General features: G+C 36.0%; 1 protein-coding gene across 1 annotated transcript; it reads left to right on the forward strand.

Moving 5' to 3' along the window:
• Positions 1 to 5289: 5289 nt before the first annotated feature.
• LOC145613364 (ABC transporter B family member 13-like) lies at positions 5290 to 11313 on the forward strand. The gene is made up of 10 exons (XM_081668457.1): positions 5290 to 5566; positions 6304 to 6358; positions 6463 to 6638; positions 6709 to 6909; positions 7005 to 7264; positions 7350 to 7663; positions 7752 to 7975; positions 8142 to 8931; positions 9268 to 9509; positions 9728 to 11313. The coding sequence occupies exons 1-10, from the start codon at positions 5306 to 5308 to the stop codon at positions 10949 to 10951; spliced, it is 3747 nt and encodes a 1248-aa protein (XP_081524583.1). The 5' UTR covers positions 5290 to 5305; the 3' UTR covers positions 10952 to 11313.
• The last annotated feature ends 1003 nt before the right edge of the window (positions 11314 to 12316 follow it).

Raw genomic sequence — 12316 nt, forward strand, 5'->3', positions numbered from 1 at the left:
TGGAGCACAAAACGATGATCTAACCGTTAGATATGCAGCATGAGATGACAGCAATGTTGGCAAAATTTGGCTTCCGTTTGAGTTTCGATTGGATGGCAAAACCACATAGCTTCTATGGAGAACACACTTTCTCCTTCTTTGCATTCCCCTATTTGTGAGTGAGTATTTTGCTTATTGTCTAGCTCAAGTTTCCATAAGCTTTTAACCTTATTTCAAACTTCTTTTTGGTTTCATTAAGTATAGGTCCTGGTAAGGCACCAGATTTAAAATAAATAAATAAATAAATAAATTAGTAGAATTTTGTTTAAATAGAATACAAAGTGTATCATAATGTTTAAACTTATTAGTAGCCTAGTGGTTAGAACATTACCTTTGTCCACCTAAGGTCAAGCATGGGTTCTAATCCTCTTACCCAACATTCTCTATTTTGTTTTTTTTTTTTATTTAATTTAATTTAATTTAATTTTTTTAATTATTGCGTGACAGAAGACGCTTTTTGTCCGATAACTACATAAACACATATTACATTTTGTCCTTGTTGGGTGTAAGATAGGTGGGAGGTGGTGACACACAAAGACCAATCCTTTTTTTTTTTGCTTAATGTATTATTTTTCCTCTCTCTCTCTCTCTCTTTTTTTTTTTTTTTTTTTTGGCTTAATGTCCTTATCTTTTTTTTTTCCTTTCTTTTTTTTTTTCGTCTTAATGTCCTATTGCGATACGTAGATGTGTCTTCATTTAATAAAAAAATAAAAAATTAAGACCTTAATACTTTAGTGATACGGTGCCCTACCATTATTAAAATCCTGTCTCCGCCACTACCTGGACCCAAACATGCATTTACTCGTATGGATTTATAATCAAAACAACTACTCCCTCTATGTTTTAATAAGTGTTATATTTTGACTATTTTCACTATTCACATAATGACTTTGATTTGATTAATTTACTAATATATAAAAAACAAATGTTATTGTATATACATTATTGGATTTGTTATAATGTATACTTTTATAATACTTCCTCCGTTATTTTGTTGTTGCACCACTTGCCTTTTTAGGAAGTTTCACAAATATTGCACCGTTTCCTCTTTAGAAAAAAATTTATTTGTGTTCACACTACAAATACCCAATATACCCTTGCTTTTTCACACTAACTTTTTAGTTTATCAATATGTCACATGGGCAATTTTGTATTTTTACCTTTCTCGCCCTTACTTTTTCCACTACCAAAATATTTGTACCCAACCCCTATGGTGCAATAATAAAAAAAAACGGAGGAAATATCAATTTTTCCTATTTTTATTAACATACAACTTTATAAATTAATGGTCAAAGTCGTGTCTTGACATGCGTGTTTGGTCAAAATGTAACACTTATTAAAACAAGAAGGGAGTAACCCATTTTTATTATAAATAGACTCTTCCTCCAAGTAAGAGGAATACATACAAAATTATGTTCAATACTTACATGACTTCATGGGTAACATGGGACATTTAAATTGTGGACACACAAAAAATTGTATCCAATTTATTGATTTTTTTGGACTACCTTGAATACAAATCTTATTGTATCATAGCAAATTTTTCTACTGTTTATACATGTCGCATCACCATTAAATTATTATTATTATATTTATTATTATTATTATTATTATTATTATTATTATTATTATTATTATTACTACTACTACTACTACTACTACTACTACTACTACTATTATTATTATTATTATTATTATAAACAAAAACCTACAAAGTCAATAAATTTACAAGAAATTAGTGGGGATCCGAGATACAATCTAGGCCTCCACTCCTCTAGCTATAGTGAACCCGATCCTGCTGAAAATGTGAGCAGCTGCACGAGCACCTATATCCTGAGTCCTTGCGAATGCCTGAACCCTAGTTTCAGCAACGAAATAGCATCCTTTTCTAATTCCCCTAAAGAAGAAAAGGAGAAAGGAAGAAATCCGTAACCAATAGCCCTGCAACGCTCCCCATACTTAACCTGTTTCCGCTGTGCAGATTCCGACACAACACGACCAGGAACAAAGTAAGACAACCCTGATTGTGTAAAAGGAGAAGATCCCGTCAAGTCAACACACACATCAAGGCCCCTATCCCAAGAATAAAGCAACATGTATGCAGGTTATAGAGCCCCATTGTTGCCTCCAGTCAACCCAACGTTAACCTCCTTTCTCGCAGAAATCCCGGACCGAAAACAAATATCAACAAGGGTGTCGCGAATAATATTATGCCGATGTTTAATACCCAACATCCCAGCATAGGACACTGCATGAATTCCAAATATATCCCCATCGAAAACCCTTGAGCAAGCGGAACACGGCGCTGGAACCGAGAACAATGGAACCCCCAATATGTAGCAAAGAACAGAACGGTAGGTCTTACCATTCATAGTCTAATCCAACCCCGATATTAGGACCGCTCGCAACCAAGCAGAAGAGTGATCCCCCTGCTGGGATTTCCATAAGGCAACCTGACGCGGAGATAAGAAGGAAGTGGATGTTGCAGAATCAGTAACCTTCGTGAAATATATATCTGCCAATTTCTTCATGAGTTTGGGGATATCGATCTCACTAGGGTTACGCATAAGGTCTGTCTCCACATTCCTATAAAAAAGACTAAGAGCATCATCGAAGGCCGGTCCCGGATCAACAATACCAGAATTGCGAAGAAGTATAGCCTGAAGACCACTAGACTGCAAACGTGACGCAAGGAAAGCATAGTGTCGAATATCACTTGTTGAATAAACACCCAGTCCACCATAAGAAAAAGGCAAGGTGGCAAGACGCCATTGCCAATCACCAAAACCAGGCCCCAAAGCAGTAACAATGCGCTCCAAAGATGCCCGAAGGGCCACATCAAAAGAAATCTAGGCAGTTTCAAAAAGACGAGGGTTATTATTATTATTATTATTATTATTATTATTATTATTTATTAGAGTGTTCTTTTATTTAACTCTACCATTCTCTCTCTCTCTCTCTCTCGGTATTGTTTATCTCTCCCTTTTTTTTTCTTTGCTATTATCTTATTATCCTCATTCTTGCATCACCTACACCCTTTTCTACAAATCAACGATATTCAACATATATTTTAGGAAATATATACTTTAATGATCCCAACTATGGGCGATTTCCTTTTAATAATTTCAACTAAGGTTTATTATCTAATAATCCTAACTATGCTATGTGTTTGCCGCCAATAGTCCCAAGCGGTCAACACTAAGCCAATGACCTGTTATAAAAAGGTTACCATGACACGTGTCAACACATGATTGGTCTAAATTTGAAAAAAAAACAAAAAAAAAACAACAAAAAAATCCCAACCACCTCTTTAACACCATGAAACCCTAACCCCCACCCCTAACCTCGTCATCGGTCGGCCACCACCTTTTGGCCACTAAAACCAACCACCGACGAATCCCAACCCCAAAACCACCATCCTAGCCAACCTCGACCCCCAAAACCACCAGCCTAGCGAACTTCGACCCCCAAAAACCACTTGAAGTCACCGCCACCACCTGCAATCACACCTTTGCAGTGATTTTTGGTCGACGGAGGTGGTGTGACGACGAGCTGGCTGGAATACAAAGCTTCACCAATTCGAGTTTTCGGGTCAAGGTTGGCTGGGAGGTTGTTTCGGGGGGGTCGGGGTAGGTTAGACGAGGTCGGTCGGCCGTTGTAGGTGGTTAAGGGGGGTGATCGCCGGTTTTTGGTGAGGTTAGGGGTTGGGTTTAGGGTTTGACGGTGGGGATAGGTTGGCTAGAAATTTGGGTTTTTTTATTTTTCTTTATGTTTTTATTTTTTTTATTTTAAAAAATAAGATGGGACCACTCTCGTATTGACACGTGGCTATTAAAAAAAAAAAAAAAACTCTTTCAACAAGTTACTGGTCATTGGGACTATTAGTGGCAAACACCCCCAATAGTTAGGATTATTAGATAATAAGTCTTAGTTGGGATTATTAAAAGTAAATCGTCCATAATTGGGATTATTAAAGTGTATTTTTCCTATATTTTATACTAATTTTAATTTCTTTGGATGTTTTGGACTACCTTGAATACAAGTCTTATTCTATCATATCACATTTTTCTTTATTGTTTATACATGTCACATCACCATTAAATTTTTTTTATTATTAGTTATTAGAGTATTCTTTTATTTAACTCTTACAACGACCCTCCTCTCTTCGTTGTCTTACTATCCTCCACCTTGCATCACCTACACCCTTTTCTACAAATCAACGATATTCAACATATACTTGATACTTATTCAGTTATTCTAAGTTATTTGGATGTTTTAATGCTTCTTTAATTTTTAGTAATTTATGAGATAACTGAAAATTTTACAATAGTCATTTGAAATATGACTATCATAATGTTTTCATGATTATACAGTTTATAAATGATATATTTTTTCTGATAATTAATTATATTACTTTACTTTAGGTATAAAATAATATTATCAACATTTTTTTATTTATCAATTTTTTAGTTTCATTTATGTAATTTTTATTCTTATTTTATAGTTTCTCGAAAAAAAATTATTTTATGTTGAATTGAAAATTTCAAAAAATATATTTGCATTGTAGATATAATAAGACTAATTGTGACCATTTTATAAGGTGAAAAAATAAATCAATCATATTATATATCACTAAAATAATGTGGTAGTCATTTTTCAAACGACTATTGTAAAATGATCACGTCGATTAAAAAAATTACCATATATCTTCATGGTTTCGTGGTAGAAAAAAAAATAAGGTCTTGACTCTGTGGTTAAGACGGATCATATGTACAATACAGGCTCAAATAAATTCCCCTCTAATTTTAGACTACTGCGTGTCCATTTTGTGTCCGTACCCAATCTTGTGCAACTAGTCCATCTACCTTATCTCGCATTAATCTAGCCAGTCAATGAAGTGAACTTACAAGTTACAAGTAAGTCATCTTAAATGATGGGTCATGTTTTAATGAACAAAGGGAAAAAAGAGCTGTATATATGTTATGATCCTTTAACTCCTGAAGGGAATTTCTGGCTTCTTCCAACACTATCAACCAGTATTACTGTACTAGTACAATCTAACTTTATTTAAAAGTGAATGTAAATAGGTATTGAGTATTAGCATGAAAAAGGCCAATCTTTTTCCTTTCATTATATATAGTTTCCCAACTGTATTACCCTTGTGCATTTATTGCCAGCAAAAGATATCCACATAATGCTCTACCTTACTTAATACATCAGTTTATCTTTCTGAATTTGCTGCAGATTTAGCAACTTAGTTTTGGTAATGGAGGAAAATACTCAAAATATGGACCGAAATGTCCAAGAACCATCCAACAGTTCAACAACTAACACAGAAAAAGTGTCTTTGTTAGGGTTATTTGCTGCAGCTGATACATTGGACTGTTTCTTGATGTTTTTTGGTGGCATTGCAGCTTGTGTTCATGGTGCTGTGCTACCTGTTTTCTTTGTTCTGTTCGGTCGTATGATTGATTCTCTTGGAAAATTAGAAGCAGATCCTGATAAAATGTCTGACCGTGTTTCGCAGGTATGTAATGCCTTTATGTATATTACATCTTAGATATCCCTCCGTTTTTAGCAAAACTGTTATCTGCTTTTATGTTTGTCTTTGGCTTGGTATTGTACATGAAACCACCTTATTATATTACGTCTGCCACAAAACCACGAGGATATGTATAAAATTCTTAGGCTCTGTTCGCTTCATCTTATTTTGAACCGAAACCACGAGCTGAGCTTAAATGATTATACTCTGTATCTTTTATAGACTTGATCTTAATGAAACTGAAACATTATATCTTTAAGTTGAAGAAAATGAATCTTATACATGATAAATGTGGATGTATGCAAATTGCCTATTCGTGTACAATCATTTGTACCTTTGGATTCTTATGCTACTAAAATGAGGCTGTCATTTTCAGAAAGGTCTAGAGCATTTAGAATTGTATTGGTAGTAATATAAGACAAATTTGTTACTTGTATTTGTTACAATTATAGAGTTATTTGAGTAAAAATGTCCTGTTTACTTTGCAGTTATTTTCATTATGCATGCTAAGAGAATCTATAGTTCTATACACATTAGTTAGTTATAGAGTTTCTTTGTCGACATCCATTTTATGCTAAGTGTATGTTGTCCTTATGTATGTGCACAATATTTTGATCTTTTTCGGAATCTTGAAGAACTGATATATGCATGACTGTAATATTGAACCACCCCAACCTTTCTCCACCTTGCTTACAATCTTTGGTTTTGATTCTTATCTGCAGCTTTCTTTGTACATGGTTTATCTCGGATTGATAACGTTTTTAAGTTCGTGGCTAGGTAAATTTCTTCTGTTTATTTTGGCTTTATATGAAGTAGTAGTATATATTCTTGACATTTCTCTCATTTCCTCTTTGACAATTTCCTGGTGTAATCCTTTGCAGGAGTGGCGTTTTGGATGCAAACAGGAGAAAGACAAACAGCGCGCTTGCGTTTGAAGTATCTTGAGGCTGTTCTAAAACAGGATATGAATTTTTTTGACACTGAAGGCCAGAACAAAAACTTAGTCTTCCACATTACTAGTGACGCAATACTAGTACAGGATGCCATAGGTGATAAGGTAAGTCTTTTTCTCATTCCTATTCTGCTTTTCGAGTTTTTCCACCTTTTTACACTCTTTCATCTTGCAGATAGGACATAGCTTGCGCTACCTTTCGCAGTTTGTTGTGGGTTTTATAGTAGGCTCCTTATCAGTGTGGAAGCTTGCACTTCTCACCTTGGCTGCTGTTCCTTTACTTGCTATTGCTGGAGGAGTTTACACTGTCATTATGTCTACTTTATCACAAAAGGCTGAAGCTGCTTATGCTGAATCTGGCAAAGTTGCTGAAGAGGTAAGTTTCCTGCAGCTACTCAAACTGCTGCATCTATGTTAGATTTATTTTTTTTAACAATATCTCTTGTTTCTCTTTCTTCTTTGATGGATCAGGTATTTTCACAAGTTCGTACAGTTCATTCATGTGTGGGAGAAACAAGAGCAGTGGAACGATACTCTAAATCACTTCAGAAAGCACTAGATTTCGGGAAGAAGAGTGGACTTGCAAAAGGTCTTGGTATTGGATTCACTTATGCACTTCTGTTAAGTACATGGGCTTTACTTCTATGGTATGCCAGCATACTTATCAGACATCGTCAAACTAATGGAGGCAAAGCTTTTACAACAATTCTGAACATCATCTTCAGTGGATTGTAAGCCTTTGTTGACAGGAAAATAATTAGTATATACTTGTTAATCATGCCTCTTCTGAACAGAATTAATTGTTGGCTTTTGCAGTGCACTTGGTCAAGCTGCTCCAAGTATCGCTGCTGTAGCTAAAGCTAAGGCTGCTGCTGCAAATATAATTAACATGATTAAAACTGATAGTAGCTCCTCTAAAAGGGTTGCTTCTGGTATTACATTACCGAAGATTGTTGGGGAAATTGAGTTCCGTGAGGTCTGCTTTTCTTACCCTTCACGGTCTAAAATGATCTTTGAAGGTCTAAGTTTCTCAGTTTCAGCTGGAAAGAGTTTTGCTGTCGTAGGTCCTAGTGGCTCAGGAAAAAGCACAATTATTTCCTTGGTTCAACGCTTCTATGACCCTTCCTCAGGTATTAAATTGAAGTTACTATATTACTTCATTAAATTGTGAACATCAAGCTAGGCCTTTTTATGTTAAAGTATTACAATTAATGCCAGGACATATACTGTTGGATGGGCATGATATACAAAGTCTGCAGCTAAAATGGTTGAGAGAACAGATGGGATTGGTTAATCAAGAACCAGTCTTGTTCGCTGCAACCATAGCAGAGAACATTTTATATGGTAAAGAAGAAGCCGGTATACAGCAAGTTGTGGAAGCTGCCAAAGCTGCAAATGCACATTCGTTTATCCAGTCTTTACCTGATGGTTATCATACTCAGGTAGGAATAACTCAGATCTGATTACTTTGTTTTTGCTATACCTACTTCAGAATTTGAAACTTGAAAGCATATCAGACACCATAAATAATTGAACATGAGTTCGGGCTTCATAGTTCATGCCGCAGGATGCATTTGTATTTACAGCTATAATGCTCATTGCTTTCAGGTGGGACAAGGAGGAACTCAACTTTCTGGTGGACAAAAACAACGAATCGCTATAGCAAGAGCTGTGATACGAAATCCAAAGATATTACTCCTGGATGAAGCCACAAGTGCTCTTGATTCTGAGTCAGAGCATGTTGTTCAGAAAGCACTAGAGGAGATCATGTCAGAACGAACAACAATTGTAGTTGCTCATAGATTATCCACTATTCGAGATGTTGATCAAATTATTGTTCTCAAGAATGGAAGTGTAGTTGAATTAGGAACTCATGAACAATTAATCTCAAAAGGGGGAGAGTATGCAGCATTAGCCAGACTACAAGTTTCAGAAAACAACCTGGATAAAACCGAAAAAATCAATGAGCAAACTTCACAGACCTTGAGCTATTCTGAGTACAACAAGAATGTTCACCCCTTGGAAGACCTAAAATCAACTTCTGTTAGAGAGCAGAAACCAAGTACTAACAATGAAGATCCAATCACTACATATCCTAAGCCATCCATTAAGGAGCTTCTTATGTTAAATGCATCAGAGTTTCCCAATGCAGTTCTTGGGTCTGTTGGGGCTGCTTTGGTTGGAATTCAAGCTCCTTTATTTGCCTTTGGTATCTCATATATGATAACGGCCTTCTACTCTAATGATGAGTCCAAGATCAAGCATGAAGCTCGAATAACTTCATTTGTTTTCCTTGGGGTTGCACTCATTACTATTCCGATATATCTAATGCAGCACTACTTCTATACTTTAATGGGAGAACGAGTCACCACTCGTATTCGCAAGTTGATGTTTTCAGGTTCAGTTTTACAACTAGAAGTCTAGAACTCATACTACTCCCTCTCGCTCAGGCTAAGTTAACATTGCATAAGGCATGAATAATAGAGTTTTTGGGGTGGGGAAGGGGAGAGGGGATTGGAAAAAAAAAAAAAAAAGGTGCGTGTGGGTCCCAAGTTAGAGAAAAAAGTAAGGTAATAAAAAAATAATATGTCTATTAAATTTTGAGACATTCCGATACAGTAAATTATACTTCGTATATGTTAACTTAGGTATGAGACAGAGGGAGTATTATAATTATGTCATATGATTCATGCATGTTATTGATTTTGTTTCTTTCTTTTTCTCTTCGTGGCAGCTATGTTGTCAAATGAAATTGGGTGGTTTGACATAGAAGAGAATAGTGTTGGTTCATTGACATCAAAGCTAGCAGCCGATGCAACACTTGTTAGGACAACTCTTGTTGATCGCCTATCAACAATTGTGCAGAATTTGTCACTCATAACAGCATCATTTCTCATTGCATTTAAGCTAAGCTGGCGCATTGCAGCTGTCACTGTTGCCATGTTTCCCCTGATGATTGGCTCCTCCATAGCCGAGGTTAGAGATGTCATTCTAATTTACTCATCAAACAAGAGTTACAATGTACTCTGTGTTTAGGTCACATGCATTTAAGCACCAGCTAGAATTGAGGAACCTAATGTGGGTTTTAAGACCTGCTAGAAAGTGAAATTTTAGGTACAACAAAGAGGAACCTAATGTGGGTTTTCAACTGCCTTTCCCTCTGACTTTCAGTTTTTTGTGTTACATTTCTGCAGCAATATTTCCTGAAAGGCTTTGGTGGGGATTATTCTAAAGAGTACTATCGCGCTAATGCTTTGGCTGGAGAAGCAATCTCAAACGTCAGAACAGTTGCTGCATTTGGAGTTGAAGAGCAAATCTCAAAGCAATTTGCCATGCACTTGAACAAGCCAAATAAACAAACTGTTCTGCGAGGCCACATATCAGGTTTAGGGTACGGCATATCATTACTCCTTACATTCAGTTCATACGGGTTCACCCTTTGGTACGCTTCTGTTCTGCTAAAACACAGAGAAAGCAACTTTGGTGAAATTATTAAGTCCTTCATGGTCTTAATCACTGCAGCCTTTGCAATAGCTGAAGCACTTGCTCTTACACCCGTAATAATGAAGGGATCGGATGCACTAGGATCAATATTTAGCATCCTCAAAAGGAAAACAGCTATTGACTCTGATGATCCCAACTCAACTAAGGTAACAGAAATCAGAGGAGATATAGAGTTCAGAAATGTCAGCTTTAAGTACCCAACAAGACCTGAAATACTTGTTCTCAATGACTTCAACCTAAAGGTTCCTGCAGGAAAGAGTCTAGCAGTTGTGGGTCAGAGTGGATCAGGAAAGAGCACCTTGATTTCCCTTGTGATGAGATTCTATGATCCCTCTTCTGGCTCAATTTTGATAGACGGGATTGACATCAGAAACTTGAATCTGAAGTCTCTCCGGCGTATGATAGGATTAGTACAGCAAGAGCCAGCATTGTTCTCCACCACAATATATGAGAATATACGCTATGGTAACGAGGAGGCAACAGAAATCGAAATAATGAAGGCTGCCAAAGCAGCAAATGCTCATGGGTTTATAAGCAGAATGCCAGATGGATATGATACTCGAGTGGGAGAAAAAGGGTCTCAGTTATCAGGGGGTCAGAAACAAAGGGTGGCAATTGCTCGGGCAATACTAAAAGATCCATCCATCCTGCTTTTAGATGAAGCAACAAGTGCACTTGACACTTCATCAGAGAAGCTCGTCCAGGAAGCCCTTGATACACTCATGCAAGATCGAACAACAATTATCGTGGCTCACAGACTCTCAACTATACGTGATGCAGATAATATCGCAGTCATGAGCCAAGGAAAAGTATGTGAATTTGGATGCCATGAAGAGCTTGTTAGCATTCATGGAGGTATCTATGCTCAATTGGTTGATTTACAACAGAGAAAATCCAATCCTTCTGTAGATTAAGAGTTTGGTCAATGTTACCTTTTGAATCGAATATCCCTGAACTGTCACCGAAAGTATTCCACATTCTTGGGCACCTAAAAGTCATCCCACCTGATTAGGACTCATACCGAAATGAGAAGGGAAATAAGAGTGAGAAAGTCATTTCTATTCAACCATAAAATTTTCAAGGACTATCAAAACAAACTAAAAAAAAAAAAAAAAACTGTTAAGAGTTCCTTATTATTGTTGAAATTCCTTATCATAAATTTGTTTTGTACAAAAACAATTAAGCTACAGAATAATGTTGAACTTAAATGTATATGTAGTCATGTTGTGCAATGATATTTACCTATATAAAATATACTGTACGGTACATTTCATATTGTCATATTAAGTTCATGTTGTTGACTAAGTAATTGTGTTGATTAAGCAATGAGGATATTATGAGTAGTCTGTAGCATATCTGCACAAGATAGAAAATTGTAGGACGAATAAAATTTTAACTCATTACTTACCAAGAAAAATCAGCTTAGACGATTTTTGTTTTAGGGGGAGGAGTGTTTACGGATATACATCTAGGCAGTAGACATTGACCCGGAAACATCACCAACTGTCCACAACCCTTCATGGGTTCCAAAACTCATCTACGGAAAGGGGTCTAGTACGTTCATAACTTCATATATAATCTAAACACGTCGATACAGCCATGTCTTGGTCAGTATGGTCACCACTAAGTAGTTTTACTTCAATTATCATATGAGCGTGCGTGTCTACATGTAGAACAGGCATAACCCAAGTCTTAGTATATAAAATCAACTGGTTTGAAGTACAACCATGTATTGATCACGACTTAATTTTGTACAAACAAATGGACTAATAGATGAAAATCAAAAAGTCAGAAAAGAAACATTTATCTTCAGCTCAGCTGGCTCATGTTTGCTGTATTCTTAATGTTTTGCAACACCAAACAAACATTTTAGCGAACACCTTATATGCATACGTAAAAATGCAATGTGTCGACATTCAATAATGCATAAAGTTCAAATATGTGTACCTTGCTCCAAACTGATAGCAGCCCAGAAATCAAATATTTAACCATTATATATGTAAAATAAGGGTTAGGGATCTCAAAACTAGCTCGGTTATTGGTTGTGTTAACTCCCCTTCTCTATAAGAGATTAGGAGTACACAAAATAATAATTCTACAGATTTTACCAAACCCTTTATCTTTCTGAAGCAAAAAATTGAAAAATATAATGAAGTGTCATCCCATGTCTTTCTAGTTTTAACCAAGCAAGGAGTCGAGGACTTTCCTTTTTTTTTCTTTTTTTTTTTTTTGGGTTAAGTTGTATAATTATAAAAATGTCAATAGATGTGGTCATGTGG

This window comes from Chenopodium album, chromosome 25 (assembly GCF_948465745.1).
Source record: "Chenopodium album chromosome 25, dcCheAlbu1.1, whole genome shotgun sequence".
In the NCBI taxonomy this organism is placed as follows: domain Eukaryota; kingdom Viridiplantae; phylum Streptophyta; class Magnoliopsida; order Caryophyllales; family Amaranthaceae; genus Chenopodium; species Chenopodium album.